Source organism: Columba livia, chromosome 12 (genome assembly GCF_036013475.1).
Source record: "Columba livia isolate bColLiv1 breed racing homer chromosome 12, bColLiv1.pat.W.v2, whole genome shotgun sequence".
Taxonomy (NCBI): domain Eukaryota; kingdom Metazoa; phylum Chordata; class Aves; order Columbiformes; family Columbidae; genus Columba; species Columba livia.
This window is the reverse complement of record NC_088613.1, coordinates 3,133,824-3,153,606: the sequence shown is the minus strand read 5'-3', so window position 1 is coordinate 3,153,606 and position 19,783 is coordinate 3,133,824. Positions and strand designations below refer to the sequence as shown.

The 19,783-nt window shown below is 47.0% G+C and overlaps 1 protein-coding gene across 1 annotated transcript in view; it reads left to right on the top strand.

Annotated features, from left to right (window-relative positions):
• GABRE (gamma-aminobutyric acid type A receptor subunit epsilon) overlaps positions 1–18,381 on the top strand; it is a 39,833-nt gene extending 21,452 nt beyond the window's left edge. Inside the window, exons 4-9 of the mRNA XM_065077454.1 lie at positions 4,924–5,144; positions 5,731–5,813; positions 7,249–7,386; positions 8,918–9,070; positions 11,366–11,568; positions 12,659–18,381. Coding sequence (XP_064933526.1) covers positions 4,924–5,144; positions 5,731–5,813; positions 7,249–7,386; positions 8,918–9,070; positions 11,366–11,568; positions 12,659–12,952 — 1,092 coding nt within the window. The 3' untranslated portion in view covers positions 12,953–18,381. The remainder of the gene's footprint in view (positions 1–4,923; positions 5,145–5,730; positions 5,814–7,248; positions 7,387–8,917; positions 9,071–11,365; positions 11,569–12,658) is intronic.
• Positions 18,382–19,783: the final 1,402 nt, after the last annotated feature.

The following is a 19,783-nucleotide window of genomic DNA, read 5'->3' as shown; positions in this document are numbered from 1 at the left end:
AGTGTGCTCCCTGGGATGCAGAACTGGCTGCTGCGAGCAGCCCAGGGTTTGTCAGAGACGTTTGCAGGCTGAGAGGGATGTGTGGGATGTTGTGGAGAGTAAAACGCTTGCCTGTGTAGGGCTGTGGGGTGTAGAGTTGCTGAAAGCAGATCTGTCTGAAGGAGGGATGCTTGGGCTGACCCCGGGTTTGCACGAGGGAGAAGCACAGAGTGACCTACCAGCCCATGAAAGAAATACACCCCATTCCTGGCTCTCCTCCAGTAACTCCTGAGATTTTCCTCAGTTGCAGCACCCCAAAGAGTTTGCCTGTAACACGTGCTTTGCTTTGCTCTGTGACTGGCAGCACAGACCCATCTAATTCATATCAGCTCACCCAAAATACTGGCCAAAATACTTCCCAGGAGAGCAGCTTGATTTATGGTACTGCAGCGAGGGATTTGCTTGGTGGCTCAGAGAGAAGGGGGCTCTACGAATAAAGGCAAATATCAGAACAATAAAAGCTAGAACGAGACTGGCTAGGATATGAATTTCTCAGCCTCACTGTCATTCAGGATTTTTCCAAGCTGTCTCTCCAGCAGGGAAAAATGGAGGAACCTGTTTCCCAGGTCTCTGTCTCCTCTATTTGGAGGTTTTCTCACTGCTGTTGAATACTAGTGAAGTTGCAAAAGCATCTTTAAATGCTTAATTTAATCCTAATTTAGAAAGACATCTAAGACACCTTCATCCCATGGCTTTGCTTCACACTTTGGCATTTGTCAGAAAGCTGAGCTCTTAAAGAACACAGAGAAAGAAGCTCATAGATGGATACAGAGGAACCATGGGGTCCCAACTCCTCTGTATCCCCCTAATTACATCCTTGACAGGGGGCAGCTGAACTGCACACACAAGCTTACTTTGAGCCATTTTAAAAGGATCTTCTGGCAGTGCACAGCTGTGTTTATTTGGTGTATAATTCTCTGGGGCCATGAAGGTTTGAGCAGAGTGGCTGGGGCTGGGATGACCCAAGGAATGTGGCTCAGGATAGCACACAATGAGAAGAGTGGCTGGAGTCCAACTCTCTAGTGCTGGGGACAGGCTGATTTTTGAACCTCTTTATTTTCTTTCAGATTGAAAAATTTGGGATATTCTTTGAAATGACTTTTCACATGGAAACGCCATAGCTTTTCTGTTAAAATATGTTTTTAAAAATGAAAGGTTTTAAGAGTGCAGTAAAGTCTTTTCTGTTAGTGTTTTTTTTTGTTTCTTCCAAGATGAAATATTCTTATCAACTCCATATTCCCTTATTTCCCACAAATGCTCTTTTACTGGACAAGGTTTTTTTTCCATTAAATATATTCAGATTTTATAATTTTCTAGAATTGGGTTTCCACCAACATCTGTGGTGCCCACATGAGGAAAACAAGGGCCAGCAGGGATGTGCTGGGCAATGACGGTGACCCAAGGGCCAGCAGGGTTGTGCTGGGCAGTGACGGTGACCAAGGGCCAGCAGGGATGTGCTGGGCAATGACGGTGACCAAGGGCCAGCAGGGATGTGCTGGGCAGTGACAGTGACCAAGGGCCAGCGGGGTTGTGCTGGGCAGTGACGGTGACCAAGGGCCAGCGGGGTTGTGCTGGGCAATGACGGTGACCAAGGGCCAGCAGGGATGTGCTGGGCAGTGACGGTGACCAAGGGCCAGCGGGGTTGTGCTGGGCAATGACAGTGACCAAGGGCCAGCAGGGATGTGCTGGGCAGTGATGGTGACCAAGGGCCAGCAGGGATGTGCTGGGCAGTGACGGTGACCAAGGGCCAGCGGGGTTGTGCTGGGCAATGACAGTGACCAAGGGCCAGCAGGGATGTGCTGGGCAGTGACAGTGACCAAGGGCCAGCAGGGATGTGCTGAAAGGCTGAGTTGGACACGAGCCCACACAAGTAGCAGCAACGCTGCAGGGTATTCCTCAGCATCGGGTAGTTTTCAGTGTTTGTCTTATGGGTACTTTATTATTTTACGGTTAAAGTTTGATGTAGAATTTTATGCATACCAACATGTGTGTGCTACCCCATGTGTGATCCAAATGGTGCAACCTAACTCTTAGAGCGATTCCTCTTATTTCACTAGCTCCTTCTGTTGAAAACACTAAAAAAGCCCATGCTTTTACAGAGAAGTTAACAACCTCCATGTGCTGCATAACAGATGGTACAGTAATGTTGGAGGAGTATTTTACAATAACCTTTTTCCTCATGGCGAATTTGAGGTATTGTGAAGTCTCTTTCTGATGCTTGAGAATGAATCAAGGGCAGAGAGAAACTAACAGGGCTGCAGGAGTTCAAGCAGCAGCACTGCCATAAGTTTCATGGGCTGAGCTCATCTTGCCAAACTTCAGCTATTCAGCCTTGATCCGTCTGAGCTCTTCTAAGATCAGTAAGAGTGTGAGGCATTTCCAGAAGACAATTTGCACTAGGTTCATATTAGGGTCTCCCTCTTCAGTGACTGTAGGGAACCCATGGTCAAACACCTATTTTAATCACCTTGGTCAGATGCCTGCAGCTGAGTGAGATCTGATTAATGCTCAGAGAAAGGTCTGAGCACTGTCCCACAGCTGATCAGTGCAGAGCCGCAGTCATGCAAGGTCCCTCAGCAACAATGCAAACCGCATCTGGTGGGAACAGGTGCTGAAGTCTTCAGGAACTGTTGTGGTTTAACCCCAGCCAGCAACTAAACACCACACAGCCACTCACTCACTCTCTCCCAGAGAGGTGGGGGAGAGAATTGGAAGGATAAAAGTGCTTCCAAAGGCCAGAGAATTTTTGTATAAATCTTGCCTCAGATAATTCTGAAGAAAACACATTTGTAAATGCCAATATTTCCCAATGGGTTCCCCACCTAGAGGCAAGGGAGCCAGCTCAGCTCGTACGTTCTTCCTCGTGAACAGCTGTGCTTATAATAGCCACTGAAATTAGATCAAACTACAGGACAGAGACAATAACAGCTCAGATTTTTTCAGAAGAGCTGAATGACTCGTGCACTACACCTCTTGTAAAGGCTGGCTATGATAGCAGAAGAGGACGTCTTTAATGGTGATCCCTTCAGAAAATCTGGGCTTGACAACGAATACTAAACCCTTAGGAAAGCTGACCCTCCACTCTCCCAAAATGCTAGCATTTGTTATCCCAAAGCTGAATGCTGAATTTTACAATAGGATATTTGACCTGAGCAGCCAGCCCAGAAGTGAGATCTCACAAATGACTCCCATTAAGAGTTAGAAGCTGGTAGTGGCACATAACATGGATTTATTATTGCATTTTTGGTTGCTTTCTCCTACACCGGAATTATTGCTGAGAAGCAATGTAAGCTCAGGCTGGCTCAAACCAGGTTTGCAGGGCTGGGGGAGAATACGTCAAGTGTTGTGTTATTTTGGCCCCAAGAGCTGGCAAGGAAAAGAAAATGTCCTCACACAGAATAAAATCAGCCCTTCCCATATATGTAGTTTTCTTGGGCTTCTATTACCCCATCTTGTCTCTGCTGTGCCAATGCTTCTTTGCCTGACTGTGGGCTCTATTTCACTGCTTCACAACTTGATCCATGCCTTCATCACCACATACCTGATGTCCATGCATTACCCAGTGCAATCCAGAGCATTCAGATGCTGGAATGGGCTCTCCCCACCTCCCGTTTTCAGGCAGTGGCCAAGCTTGTGCTCTTGACTTTGGGGGCTGCTGCTATCCCAGCTCTGTGTCTCCTCATGTCTGTTTTGAGCGAACTGTAGAGGCAACACCATCACTTTGAACATGCTGCATCTGTCCCAATTTAGACATATGTCAGGACCCCGTCCCTGTCACCTTTACTTATCCCTGTGTCTAACCAGGGTGAAGGATCAGTCCAGAGAGTGACTTGATGACATGATGGCAAATGCTCTGTTCTCCTGATCTCATTCCTATACACGAGACATTTTAGGTACAAATCACTCATCACCGGTTGGCTGACAGTGGAGCAAGGGCAAGGAAAATGAAGCGGGCAGTTGTGCGCTGCCCTGCTCTGCCTGCCTGGGCAGGACATGCTGTTCAAAGGAGCACCCTTAGAGTGCTGCGGCTATTTTAACAGCACGCTGTGGCAGTCAGCTCTGAACCAGCAACGGAGGGAGGACATGCTGCAGTCGTAAAAATTCCACCAAGATAGATAGAGGGAGGAAATAGAGGGAGGAAAAGAATGGGAGGGAGAGGTGAGCAAAGTCAGACATTGTTTGTCTCTGCCCACAGGAGAGAGGGAGATGATGCCTCTGCGGTCGTAGGGTTTAAAAGGAGTGGAAGGAAGCAAACTCCAAGTCCGAGAGGTGCTGTAGGAGCAGGTGACAGCCTTTAGTGTGGGCTGGTGGAACTGGCTTGTTCAGAGAGCCACTGAGTGCCAGACATGCTCCTGTACAGCACTAATTAACACATTCTCAGCCGGGCTGAAAATAACAAGGAGCAAATTGACTTGCAGCAGTAAGCAGCAGAACGGTGGGCTAATGATGTGGGCTGTTGCCAGCCTGATCCAGACAGGTGCTGCCTCCCAGAAATGCTGTTTATAGGTGAGCTAGGACACCCTGTCTCTCAGCAAAACTAAAGGTTCTCATTATGGTGGAAACTCTATTTTCTGTCTGCAAAAGGCTCAAGCTTTTGAAATTGTTGCTCCAAGAGCTGGGTCCATAGCAGCCCTGCCCCAGCTTCCTTCTCTAATCTTCAGCAAGGGGTATTGGTCCAAAAACCATAGTGCCCCAGTTGTGTGACATTGATCGTGAGCTGAAGATGAGTCTGGAAAGTTGTCAGTGATCACTGGCACCTGCTTCCAGACTTAAAAGGCAAATGTTCCAGCTATGACTCCAAAATGGTGGCTTGCAGAGCAGAGGCCAGGGCTATGCTTTGCCTGAATCCCTCTCAAAAGACATGTTCTTCCTTCTCTTTTGCAGGAATACACCATTGATATCTTCTTTGCTCAGACATGGTATGACCGGCGTCTTCGTTTCAACAGCACCTTGAAGGCCCTCACACTGAACACCAACATGGTGAGCCGCATCTGGATCCCCGATACCTTTTTTAGGAACTCGAAGCGGGCTGATTCTCACTGGATAACCACTCCTAATCAGCTCCTCCGCATCTGGAATGATGGAAAAGTGCTCTACACGCTCAGGTACATCCAGCAGGCACTGTAGCTGGCAGCTGAGGCGAGGGAAAAATGAGCTGGTGAAGGTAGAGAAGAATTCCAGGTACCCTGGGACATAGTGGAGGTGTCTCCCCGTGCTGATGGGAGTACACAAGCAGTACTGGTTACAGAATGGGCTTCCTCTTCCCTGGATGAAGGCTTCAAACAAATCAAACTGGTTTTCCGTACCACACCAAGAAAAAGGTCAAACCTACAAATGGTTTCTTAAACCAAAATCCTTTCAAAGTTTATGTTGGTCAGTCCAGCCATTTGATACTTATAATAACCATTTGGCTTTTGTTCCCATAAATTCGCATAAATGAATCCGAAAAGCTCATGAAGCAAAAAGGCTTTTTGAACATGAAAATTAGATTGTTTTTCTCACTTTGAAAATATCCCAACCTATGTTTTGTTTGGCTGCTGTTTTGAAATGTTCCTGCAGACAGACTGATTTTCAACAAATCAGTGTTTCTCTCTCAAGGAAGTGAGCATCCCTCTGTCGCACTGTGATGTTGGAATCAAACCACTGTCACCAACACAAAATCTTGATCTCCCTCTCTCTTTCCTCTGTCAGGCTGACGATCGAGGCTGAATGTCTGCTGCAGCTGCAGAATTTCCCAATGGACACTCATTCCTGCCCTTTGGTTTTTTCCAGTTGTGAGTACACATTTTTAAAATAGGTTTAGAAGGCAGGCAGAGAAACCTCAGTAGAATAAAACTCTTCCGGGAAAACCATCCTCCCTTTTAGCTACATTTTTCACCTAGTCTCTATGGCTCTTGTCCTTTGCTATTACCCATTATGCCCTGAAGCATCCTTTTACCCCTGGCCTAGCAGAGGTCTTCAGGGACAATTCACAGCACCTCTGAGTTGCTCCTTAATTTGACTGGATGGCTGGAGGTGATTATTTCACTGACCGTCTGGTCATTCAGACCTACTAGACAGAATGTATCCCTTCAGCTGGCACCCGTCCTGCCTTGCATCTTCCCACTTCTGCTGCTTTCTCAGGGGACAGCTTGGCTTTCCAGACCTCAGCCCAGAGACAAGCCAACTTTCTGCACCCAAAGCCATCACAAAAGAGGGGTGATAAGACCTCACCTCTTAGTTTTCACTTGTCCATTGTCATCAGCAAACAGGGCTGCTGATGTTGGCACATCTTCACTGGTAATTTTGAAGGGAGACTTTCTGCACCAAGACAGACTTCTCCTCATGCGTTGGTTGGAAATCTGATTTAGTCATCTTAGCTCGGGTTCACATCTCCTGCTTCCCCTGCCACTGAAGAGATGGAGCTCATGTGGCTCTGAGGTGCTTCAGTGGGAGGCAGCATGCTGAGGAGATACCATCCTCTCATCTCCCACCATCCCTCATTCTTTGCTAATTAACAGTACATGCCATAAACGCTTGATAATTAGAAGCACGCTTTTAGTTAGCTGCCAAGCTCTTGCTCCTTCCCTCCTCTGAGGAACTCTCTCGTAGGTGTTGAGGTCCCTTCTTCACAGTAGGCTTGTTTCTTTGTCAAGAAAGCCAGAGCCAGAAGAAGCCATGCTCAAGCCTGCAGGAGCCAGGTCTCCTTCTCCATGAAGAATGCACCCCTTCTCTTCCACACACAGATCAGCTCCCAGGGCAAGAGGTACAGAGATAGTCAGACCAGCCACAGCTATGTAACTGCCTGTGTTGGTAGCTCTGTGTCCCTGCTGTACTCATGCTTGGGAAGGGAAGACATGTGGAGTGTTGAAGGCCCCATGCTGCCCCAAGGAGCTAAAACTCTTAAAGATTCCAGGCCAGGTGAGTCCTCTTACACCAACTCAAGTCTTCTTCCCACCAGTACAGCCCTTAGAAAGGCTCCATTTCTATCATTGCTTTTCCCACCCCATGGATTTGAAGCAGCCCACAAAGGGAAATGCTGTCCCTACTCCCACTGTATGGAGGGATGCCTAAGGGAATCTAAACAAAAGGCATCAGAAACACTTGCCAGAAAGCTTTGTGTCTAGAAAACAGCTAGAGTGAGATGCCAGTGCTTTTGCAGCCAGGGTGGTGAATGACACTGAGGCACATGACGTACCCTTTCATTTATGTCCCTGCCGCTTTTTGCAGATGGCTACCCACGTGAGGAGATTGTCTATCGCTGGAGGCGCTACTCCATTGAGGTCTCCGACCAGCGCACCTGGAGGCTCTACCAGTTTGACTTCACGGGGCTGAGGAACACCTCAGAAGTTCTCAGGACTGGGGCAGGTGAGGCAAAGGGAGGCAGCCCACAGAAATGTGTTCGAGACCTTGTGGGAGGCAAAGGAGTCATCAGACAGGTCCACGGTGGTGGGCAAGGGAGATCAAAACAGCACAGTTAGAGAAATGTAAAAATGAAGGGGTGGACTAGAGGGAGCAGAGGCGATAGAGATGAGGGGTGAGGGGACGACGAAGCAGGGGTAGGCCAGAACCACTGATATCTGTGAACTGTGGGGTGACAATGCTGATGTGAATGGAGCGATCCCTAATTGAAGGGTCAGAAGAGAGAGGAGATGGAGCTTGGATCCTCTCTTGCTGCACTATGTGCATACTATGTGATCCATGGGTGATGCTTATAACTGGAACAGGGGTGGGGAAATCAGAACTTGCAGGCCTCAGTCTTCCCCTATGTAAAGTTATGTGGGGCTGGTGAACACCTGAATTATGCTTCAAGAGACAGAAACAAGGCTGAGAGTGTGAAGAAACCAGGGAATGGAGGCCCTTCAACTTCTCCTCCTCATAATAGCTCACATCCCCTTTCCTTCCCACAGACAACTGAGAAATGTCTCTTTGGGTTCCTGCAGGTAGGGTGAGCTCATATTTTTAAGCCCTCTGAAGCAGCAAGTTCAGGTAGTTCTCCTTCCACTCTGCAGAAAGCTGCTGTTGCCGACACCAGCACCAGCCTCTAACCGGAGTAGAAAGGCAGCACAAACTGGGAGAAGAAGTGGTGCAGTGAAAGTGTGTTGAGCGCACCAGTGGCTGTCTGACATTTGTAATTCTCTTTTTTTGGTAATTGCTTGCAAGCTTCATCTTAACTCTAGAGCTGACGGGTGGCTTTCTTCCAATACTCACTAGGAGCCTCTGAAAAAGAGGAAGAACCTCAGCTCTAAGTTGCTAAATGAGCAATTAGGATGTACAGCACCACATGCCTTTTCCAGGGGCAGAACCAGGGTCTCAATGAAAGCTATTGAAGGACACTTCCATTGTCACAGCTCAGGTAGTTAGTTGGCAAGCCAGGCCGTGTAGCCTGTTACAGCTAAATAGCTTCTATAGAAAAGAAACCCTTGCAGCAATCAGCTGAAGATGAATGCTCTCTAGTTTCTTCCCTGAAATTTTTCCAGTATGCTTTTCAGTGTGCTTGGACACACAGCCGGGCCAGTATAAATGCACCCTCATGACCACATAGCCAGACAGGCAGATAGCCAGTTAGGCAACCACAAAGCCAGCTATTAAATTAATCACAAAGACGTCAAGTCAGACAACTACAGAACCAGCCAGGTAGCCGCAGAGTCCACTAGCCACAAAACCAGCACGACAGCCACAATATCAGCGAGTCACCAAACCTGCTCAGCCAGACACACGTCTGTCCGTGAAGGTAACAACCTGGGCAACCACAAAGCCAGAAACAAAACCAGCTAGCCAGGCACTTAAAACAAGAAAACCTCATCAGAAACACTCCAAATTCTGAACAACTGCTGATTTTTTTTTGCTTTAGGAAGTTACATGATATGATTCCAATGTCTCTGATGCTTTTTCCTAGGGGAGTACATGGTGATGACAGTTTCTTTTGACCTAAGTAGACGTATGGGTTATTTTGCCATTCAGACCTACATTCCCTGCATCCTGACGGTTGTTCTCTCCTGGGTTTCCTTCTGGATCAAGAGAGACTCTACACCAGCCAGGACATCTCTGGGTAAGAGATGGGTTCTTGCGTGCCTGATACTTGTTGAACTCTGCAAGGCTAGCAGACTAGCACTGATGGGGTACAAAATCTCCTAGAGCACTCTGCTGTTTTCTGGCATTATTCAGCTTACTGGAGGATAGTCCATAGGGCATCTTTCTGTGTGTTACACCATCCTCAAGCTCAACCAAATCTCTGGCTGTACTGGTTTGGACTACTGGATTATTTCAGGATAGCACAACACTCATATCTTGATCTGAGACCTGAGCACAATCTTTTCCAAGTTGACAATGTGGTATTCTCATGTGCCAACAGGGAGAGGGAAGGGGTGAGCTGTGGCACTGCAGCGTTGGCCAAAGGGCTCCTGTCACATGCAGGTGATCTGCACTTCCTCGTGACTTTTCAAGGGTTCAGTGTAGGACCAGTGACATAAAGCTTGTAGGGTGATGAGTGAAGCTGTATACACAGAGTCCCAAGCTCTGGCAGGATGCGGAATGCTGGTAAGTCCAGCCTTTCTCTGTCAGTCACACCACACTAGGAGTACAGGACGTGGCAATAGCTCTGCCTATTGTTTAGATTTTCTCAGCAACCTGCGGTGGCTCTTTGAGGCAGGAAAAAGCTTATGTTGATTGAATCCCGCTCTGGTAGGCACTAGAGAGGTCTTTATGAATCTTTAATGCTCTTTGGCTGTATCTGCATTTTGCAGCAAGCTCTGCTTCTCAGAACTGTCCTTCCCATCAGCCCCACCGACTTTCCCTTTAATTGGAGGTAGCGTTCCCAGCCCTGCCTGCAGCCTCTGCAGGGAGGGAGGGGAGAGACGAGGGGCCAACAGCATCAGGCAGGACTATTCAGAGCCCATCCATTATGACCATCTCTCCCCACCTCCCTATCAAAATCAATTTATTCGGTGCTTATTTTGAGAGCAGGAGGAGGAATGGGGTGTCATTTCCAATGGAGGTGAGGCTACGCCATGATCCGTGGCAGGGAAAGGAATGAACAGCAAGAGGCAAAGTGTTCTGAACAGCAAGAGGCAAAGTGTTCTGCACAGCAGACACCACTGTGGTGGCTGTCTCAAAAAAAAACAAAGGCAAGTTTCCCCAGGAGGGGGGCCCTTCTCTCTGGGAAAGGACCTCAGCACATCAAGAATAATGTATTCTCTCCACAGCCCCTGTTGTACTTAATACAAATGATCCCTGGTACATTTCAAGCCCATCAGCCTACATTAAGGAGATGTAAATGGGACCGGTTCCATTGGCATTTCAAATATACGGAGAGTCACATCACATCTGCTAATGCAAATATAGCAGGAAAATATGAAAATCCCTTGCCATGCTCCCATCCAGAGCCACTGGGGTGACCCGAAGTAAGGGTGGCAGGTGGATTTGGATAACTGTTAGAGAAGGAAAAGCAGGTGGAGTTTCTGTTTCTTTTCCACAACCTAAAAAACAGTGGATAAGATCACAATACAGAATCACAGAATGATAGGGATTAGAAGGGACCTCGAAAGATCATCTAGTCCAGTCCCTCAACTCTTGCAGCTGATCCTTTGTTGGCTCCTGATCTCTGGAAACAGATCTGTGAGTATTACTGCTGCTGCAAAAACAATTCCAAGCTCCATTCAAGTGGTGGTTTTAAACTAGAAGAGGGTAGATTGGCCTGATTGGCCTGACCCTGTTCAAGGTGTCCCTGCTTATTGCAGGGAGGTTGGACTAGATGACCTTTGAAGGTCCCTTCCAACCCAAATTATTCTATGATGAGCTTTGCATTGGGTTAAATTCATCCTGGGTAGCAAATACTCAGAGACAAAGGGAACAGGGGCTTTTGCTTTCCAGCTCTGGTTCACATCAGACAAAAACAGCAGTCCTGTGTCGTCTGAGACATTGCCGTGCTTATTGTTGACTCAGCCAAACATCACTGACTGAATCCCAACTCACCCATTGCCTGCCCAAAGCCATCCAGTGAGTCTTACTGCCTCTTAGCATGTCCTTCCTTTGGACACTGCTCCCATCATCCAAGCCATTGTTCTTTTCCACAGCCTTAAGCAGAGCTTGAGTTCTCCACTCCTTTACCAGTCCACATTGATGTCCTGTCTGACATGTGGGTTTTGAACAGCTCTTTTTCCACGGAGCATTGTTAGAGGGCACCTCAAGGCCAGAGTCTCGCTAAGTAGAGCAAAAATAAGACCAGGCAACCAGAGGAATTTCTCTCCCACAAGAGAGGAAAACTGGGGGTGTTTTGAGGGCTGGATACATGTAGAAGACAGAAGTGCTCCTCTTCATTACTTAAACCAGCTCTTTTCTCTCTTAGGCATCACGACTGTGCTAACAATGACCACCCTGAGTACAATCTCCCGCAAGCACCTTCCCCGTGTTTCCTATATCACAGCCATGGACCTCTTTGTCTCTGTGTGCTTCATCTTCGTCTTTGCAGCTCTCATGGAGTATGCTACTCTCAACTACCTGGTGGGAAACAAGAAACCACTTGAGCACAACAACAGGAAAGCCAGGCTGGTAGGTTGAAGGTGCCAGCTGAGGTGGATGCTGTTAGAATCTCAAAATATTTAGAAATGTCCCTCCTGAGCCTCCACTGGGAACCGCTGACATGGTTTAGTGCTTGACCCAATACTATGTTCATAAGGTCCTCAGACCACTGTATGTGCTAGGTCTGAGCACCTGAAAGGTGAGACAGCACCAGAAAAAACAGCTGAGGCTCCCCCGAAACAAGGAGGTCCCTGGCAGTGCCAGGCACACTGTGATCTCTTCAAAATTGCTGGAGAGCTTATCAGTATAGTTTAGGATAATTCACATGACCAAATGTAAATGTCTACTTTAAGACAGGGTGATCCACACCCAGGTTCTTCACTTCTACTGATTTGTTCTTTGTGGATTACAGAGATATCTTAGGTCACAGAGATGCAGAAACTTACTTTATTTTGTGGTCTTTCCACCAGAGGACATCATGAGTGTGGGAACAGTGAACTCAGAGTGGTCATCATCCTCTTGAGATCTGCCCAAGCTCATGGCAGGTACTGCTGACAGACACGTCAGCTGAAACAGGCCTCTGAATCGGGACAGAACTGAAACCGAAAAAGACAGATCTCTTCTGTGCCAGCCTCATTTCCCAGCATGGGTGGAGAGAGCTCTTCCATGAGGCTGATATGTCTCTTCTCCTGGGCCCAGAGGTTGGGAGTCACACACAGGCTTTCCCCAGCTTTTCTCCAGCAACTGACAGCAACCAGAGGGGACTGTGTGCTGTGTATTCAGAGACAGCGAAGCTGGGGGGAATGAGGGAAGAGGCTGGCACAGCTGAAACCGGACAGGTCCTGTTTCTGCACTGACTATTAGTGACAAAGGTGGGGAATCAGAGCAACTAGATCTTTGCTGATTAAGGCTATGCCCTAGGGAGCCAGGGATGAAACTCACAGTCATACAGGGAGGTGGCAGTCCCCACAGTACGGCAAGGTGGTGATTTACAGCCACGTACATTGAACTGTGTCTAAGCTATGAACTGATCTCTTGCCAATTTGATGAGTTTTGGTGTCTAGAACATGTTTTCTTGCCTTTTCTTTCCCTTTAATCCACCTACCCCTCCTCATTACAGCCACCTGCCAGTGCACAGGTGATGCCGTCCTTTACCACCATCAACATCAACAACATCATGCACTGGCCCACAGAGATAGAGGAAGATGAGGATGAAGATCCTGGCTCCCCATGCCTGGAAGGAAAGGAATGCGAGAGGTTCTTCTGCTGCATTGAGGACTGTCAGACGGGAATGTGGCGGGAAGGGAGGGTCCGCATTCACATCTCCCGCCTGGACTCCTACTCCCGTGTATTCTTCCCCACTGCCTTCCTGCTCTTCAACATTGTCTACTGGATTGCTTATCTCTATCTCTAGCTGTTCTTTGTCCTCAGCTGGACTGGACTGGAGACCAGCAAGATGGGCTTCTCAAGGAAAATAGAGAACAGCATTTCTTCCATCATAGTTGATTGTCGGTCTGAACAATCCAATCTGGTGATTCCCTCTTTCTGCTCTCTCATCTCTTTTGAGAAGAACCAGACGCCTTTTTTTTAGCCTTCTAACATACCCTTTTAGAGAATCTACCTTTCCCAAACAACTCCCTCTCCAGCACCACCAGCATTTTACTCCTTGTAAGATTGCCCAAAAACATTTTATTCCCATCTCAAACATTAGGGATTTTGTCAAAAACAAAAACCTTAATGCATTTCATTTTTCCACCCAATCTTACTCCAAAAATCCATGTGAAGCGATGGCAAATGGAATTTTCTGCATAGTTTTTAAGACTATGGAAGAAATAAAGTGTATCTTACAACTTCTGCACCAATTCAACCAGAATAAACTTCTTGGAGTGCTAGAGGCTTGGTAAAGCCAGACAGAAAGAAGTGTGAAAGAGAGCAGCAGGACAGCTTTCCCACAGTAGCTAGACTTGGCTAAAATGTTTTGAACCTGTCCAGAAAGCTGACAGTGGCACGGACAAGGATGGAATAGCTGCAAGTTTCCACCAGCTCCCTGTAGGATATCTGGGGAGCATTCCTCATGGATCACTCCACTTGTTATACCAAGTGTCACCCAAGGCATCCACCCACAGAGGCATCGCTAATTATCATGAGATGGTGGTAAAAAGCACGTCACAAGTATAAAGGGCCCATCTACCTTACTGGAGCAGACTTCAGGGCCCACGGTGACTTTCAGCTTTGTTATCAGTACTTCAAGCAGGCTATGGAGCGTACATTGGGCATAGCCAAAAGAAAGTCCATAGCCATAGAAAGTCCTTACGCTACAAAAACCAGAAGTCTCATGAGCCAGGTGTGAGGCGACTTTCTTTGGCCTGTCTTGTGTGAGCTGGGCCTGGTTGTACCATACATTGTAGCAGGGCAGTGCTCTCCTTCACAACAACACCTGTTGAAACCACCAGATCTGTGCTTGGTCGTAGGTGCTAACCTGAAAAAGGGATACTAGAAAACAAAACAGGATCAGCTACCAGTGCTGCACCCACCAGTAGTGGGGAGAGGGTCTTCCTGCAGCTTGAGTGTGTTTCCTTGCTTCTCTTTTTATTTTTTAATTACATAAAAAAACCTGACTTCACTACAAGACATTTCACTAAGACTTCACTATGGCTCTTTCCAGTTCCCAACAATACTTGTCCCTTTTCTTCCCGAAAATCAGGAAATGGAGTGAGTTGTCCTTGGTATATTTCAGGAAGGCCAGACATAGTAAGATGGTTCCTTATGACCCATCTTAAAGGGCTAGAGAAATGCATAACATAGTCTCAATGGGGAAGAAACTACGAGGTACAAGAGGAAATTTAGGCTCAGGGTCCATAACGTGTAAATCAGCTACATCCCCATTTATACCAACTGCTGATGCGGCCCACAGCATGATTGTGAAAAGCAATGTGCCGTTAATAGTTACTGCGTAAATTACAAACAAAAAATAAATTTTTAAAACCAGCATGTTTTAGAAACAATTAGCACTTAAAAAGCTTGTCAGGAGAATAAAGCTGGCAGGGTTGCAGAGAAAAAGTTAGGAATGGCTGGCTCACAGCACAGCTAACAGGAGCAGGAGGTTTTACATATTCTTAGAGAGCAATTTGATCTGGTTTAAAGATGGATTTTGACACTGTTAAATCTGATCTGAGTAATGAAGTGTCATGTTTAATTCATTCATAAATACATCCTTACCTTGGTTCCAGAGGAGCAGCTAGACCGCCTAATTAAGTATACAATAGTACAACACTCAGTAAGTATAACCTAATGGGGGTCAGAACAGCATAGCTCTGCAAGGGGAAATTGTGCCTGTCTAACCTGTTATAGTTCTTCTTTTAAAATACCAAGTAAGAGATAAAGGTTACCCAGAAGCATAATTTGCTTAGCTACTCCGACAGCTTTCGAAAGGATGGAAAGAAATTATGGCATGTGGTTCTAACTGAGGAAATTGATTTAGCAAAAGAATTATTAAGGAGGTTCTAATTAGAGGAAATTAACTGAGGAGAGGGGAAAAAAGAATTGTTAAGGAGGCTCTAATTAGAGGAAATTAATGTTTTAGAAAGAAAGTCACAGAGAGGGAGAAGTCTAAGAAAAGAATCAAAACAACTTCCAGACAAGGAAAGCTGCCGACTCCCAGCCAAGCAGGTTGATGTTCTGCTCCTCATAGCAAAGCGCTATTAGATGTAGCAACAGAAAAACCTCCTATGACTCAACCATACACTGACGGGGAGCTGTATTGAACAGGGTCCTGTCATCTCTCCGTGGAGCCAAAAGGAAAGAGCATCCTATATTAAAACTGGCCCACATGACAAGCTCTGAGCAAAGCCTGTCTTCCCGCATCAGAAGGCAGTTGCTGGCACGTGCATGGGAAGGGGAACCCCAATAGCAAACCAGGGCTTGTGCCAAACATGCTCATTAGCAGTACAGTGGCATAAAAGGTATGCAGGCAATATAGGCTGCGATGAACACAGGCAGCAAAATATGGAAGGGAAGCATCTGAGAAAGGGATGGTAGAAGGGAGAACGTAACACCTGTGTGCAAAGGACTCCAAACGTCTACAGTTCACTGCAGCTTTGAAGTACTCAGAAGCCTTGATGGACACAGATGATCGTCATGGGCACCAGAGTACAGACATCAGCCCTAAGAGCAGCAGCTTGTTGAAACAGACCTTTTATAGAATCAGCCAGTAGAGAAGCAGAGTGTACAAGAGACCTAAGAGGATGACAGAGCCTTGGGCAAAGTAGACTTGCAAGATTATAAGATTTCACAAAAAAAAAAAAAAAAAGATAAAGCCAACACACACCTAGGTAATTTAACCAATGATGAAGGATTTAACAGAGGAAAATAGCCTAGTGTGGGCTGGAGCACAAAAAAGCTGATTACTAAGGCTGGGGAAGGAGGAGGGAGGGGGCTTTTTGGCTTAGGGAAATCTGTGCCCATCATAAATAGCTCAATAAATAAAGGCATGCACAAATTCAGTCATGTTTTGAAGTTTCTACAGTATCTCAGAAAAAGGAAGCTAAGAAAAATCCACCATTTTCTGGAACTACTTTGCAAAGCTCCAATTTCCTGAAAAACAGTTTCCCTGCTATGAGCAGGGAATCCAAGGCACAGAGACATCCATAGCTGTGTGTGGCCCTGCTCAGCAAGGCAGCCAGAGCAGAGCCCCACTGGTCCCCTGCTAGAGCAGCATAGACCACAGCCCGAGAACATGGGGCTGAGCCGAGCTGTACCGGGCAGGAGGGACGGAGGCACCTGGGTGGTTGTGCCGCCTCCTCCTCTTATGTAGGTTTCAACTTTCTTCCCCACACAGAAACTCGGTGGAGGAGCCATGTATTGCCACCATCACAGGTGAGTTGGTGCTGGGCTTTCCTCACCTCCCTTGCCCTTCCTGGGGACAAGTGAGTCACCTTCCCATCCCCAACACCTACAGAGGATCTCATGCAGACGAACACTGCATTACAAGTTTCCTTACCAGTGGCTGAGGAGTGTCTGATGCTGACTATCACGGCTGATCCTGTAGCAGAACTTGCATCCAAAGTTAGGGAACTTTGCTGTGAACAGGGTCAGTTCCATGTCTTTCTGGATAATCATCTCTAGAACTTCCAGGATGAAGTCAACGATGAATTCATCTGCCATATCTGTCTTTAGGCTCTGCTCCAACCTGTGGACATATGTACTGTTTCAAATGCCTTGAAAACTTCATGCAGGAATATAAATCTGTCCTGTGGATCAGAAAAGGCTCTCTTCCCAGCAGTGCCACAAGTGGCAGAAAGTTCTGCAGCTGAAGTGGTATCACTAGAGACTGCAGAGGCTGGACTGGTCAACCCATCTTTTGAGGAGGCTGAAGAAGACCTTTCTAGGAGAGTTAGAGTTACAGCTGAAATGAAAACAACTGAAATTCACCAAGAAGACATGGCAGAAGAGTTGAGGATGAGGACAGCTGGGGTAAAGACACCCTACTGGGAAATGTCGTTCAAGAAGAATTGCAGGATTGCATCATTGCTGCAGATGAATAGCACCTGAGGACCATATTCTTTAAGTGGATGGTGTCAACATCAGCAGTGTGGCTCACTGCCAACTGTTTCCTTGCTGTGCCTCCCAGAGCTCGGTACTGAGGCCAGTTCTCTTTTATATCTTCATCAGTAATAGGGACAAGGGGATCAAGCACAACCTCAGTAAGTTTGCAGATAACACCACGGTGAGTGGGAGCGTTGATCTGCTGGAGGGTAAAAAGCTGCTACAGGTCAGATTGATGGGCTGAGGCCAATTGTATGAGGTTCAACAAGGCCGAGTACTGGGTCCTGCACTCGGGCCACAACCAACCCCAAGCAACACTACAAGCTCGGGGAAGAATGGCTGAAAAGCTGCCTGGTGAAAAGGACCCGAGGGTGCTGGTTGACAGCAGCTGAACACAAGCCAGTATGTGCCCAGGTGGTCAAAAATGCCAGTGTCATCCTGGCTTGTGTGGCAATAGCGTGGCCAGCAGGACCAGAGCAGTGATCATCCCCTTGTACTGGGCACTGGTGATGCTGCACCTTGAATCCTGCGTTCAGCTTTGGGCCCCTCATGACAAGAAAGACATTGATGTGCTGGAGAGAGTTTAAAGAACAACGAAACTGCTGAGGGTCCTGGAGCACAAGTGTTATGAGAAGCAGCGGAGAGAACTGGGGCTCTTTATCACTGTCTACAACTGCCTGAAAAGGTATTGGAGCATGGACGCTGTTGGTCTCTTCTCCTAAGTAACAAGCAATAGGATCAGAGGATATAGCCTCAAGTTGCACCAGGGGAGGTTCTGATTGGATATTAGGAAAAAAGTTCTTCACAGAAAGGGTTAACGAAGCAGTGGAACAGGCTGCCCAGGGAAGTAGTTGAGTCACCATCCCTGAAGGTGTTTAAAAGATGTGTACATGTGATGCTTTGGGACATAGTTTAGGGGTGGACTTGGCACTGTTAGGTTTATAGTGCGATTTGATGATCTTAAGGGTGTTTTCCAACCGAAACAATTCTATGGTTCTAACATCTAGCTAATGATGGGGACCAGAAATTATTATCTCAGCACTTATGTTTTATGGCTTTTGTTTGAAAGATGCAAGGAATTCAGGAAAAAGTTTGATTTATCATTTCTCTGTCTCCAATTCCAATCTTACCCTTGCAGAGTATGCCATGTAAGGCACCATTTTTAGACTGTATGCTCTTCAGGGCAGGGACTCTCTTATTGTGCATCTGTACAAGGACTAGCACACTACAGCTTGATCCTTAACTGGGATTTCTGGATGCTACTTATTATAGATAATAAACAACAGTATGGACTACCCATCTTCAGCACCATTGTCTATCCACACCTTGTAAGAAGACTAACAATTGTACTGCATTCCCCTCCTGATGAGGTTACTGGAGCTGACTAATATTTTTATTTTCCCAGAAAAATATAGCTTGTTGGAAAGTGGGGAAAAATGTTGGCCTGATATTTTGGGGGTTGGTGGGGGATTTTTCTGATTTTTTTTGGTTTTTTTTTGTAGTAAAGAAAGACAAAAGCTGCTTCAAATCAATACTGCACAGAAACTGTCTCTACCATTTTAAATCATTGTTTCTAATTCAAGATAAACCCTTGTTTGGTCCACTCAGTCTGTTGCCCTGTTTCCCCAAGTGTTTTTGGGGTTGGTTTGGCATTAGTATTTGGCAGAATTTATTTTGCCTTTCTGCTCCCCATTGTAACACTGGTGACTTTTGGGGTGATCATAATCAAAAGGACACCCCAGGTCTGAAGAAGGCCTCCCCCAAGTGCCACCCAGCCGCATGGAGGAGCAAAGGTAGCGGTGCTGAATCCAGCTCTGGGCCCACACAGCCACACAAGGGAAATCTCACCCTTTGCTCCTTTGGAGAAGCATTCATTAGTCATGCCTGATGTGACAGAGAAATTAATTGGCCTCTTGCTATCCCCGCGCCCAAAACACTGTCTGTCTCCTTCAGCGCTGTGTCCCTCACTGTGTCCTGCACAGCCCCACCATGCTGCCACCACTCCTTCAGCCTTGAAGATCCCCTAAAATCTCCCCTAAATGTGCAATTTACCAAGGGAAGATGGGAGCACTGATGTTAATGAAAAAGCCCCCTCTCCCTTAAAAAAACCACAAGACCGTTGTAGTACACAAAGCATTGCAGGAGGCCTGCCTGAGGATGGCCTGCCACCCAGAAGACCCCTCCACCTGTCCCCTACAACCCATATGTGCTCCATGAACTTGTGGGGGGATGTGTCCCCACCATCGTCTTACTGCACCCACTACATGGAGCAGGGCTGAGCTGTCTCCAAGAGGCTGCAGCCCATGTCACCTCCCACCTCTTATATTTCCTCCTCTTAATCTTTCTTAGGGAGTTTATTTCATGGGTTTTGTCCTGCCACCCACCCCGTCTGGGGCCACCCAGGGTTTTCCCAATGAACGAGGGCTCAGAACTCACCCTCCCTCCCCTGTCACTGTGGAAACCATTCGGCTGCAGTGCTGCTGCAGGTGCTTGAACTACAAAATAGTATTTCTAATATGTTTGCTTTTTCCCCTTTCTTTCCCCACATTTGGGTGCCCATGTGCCCTAGGGCAAAGGGCCTGTTGTCTCATGGAGGAGCTTCCTGCAGGCACAGTTCACATCAGCTCAGAAAGGAAAACATCCCTCCTCTCTGCAGCACACATTATATCCCTTCAGGCTTTGACAGTTCCCAAAATGTTAA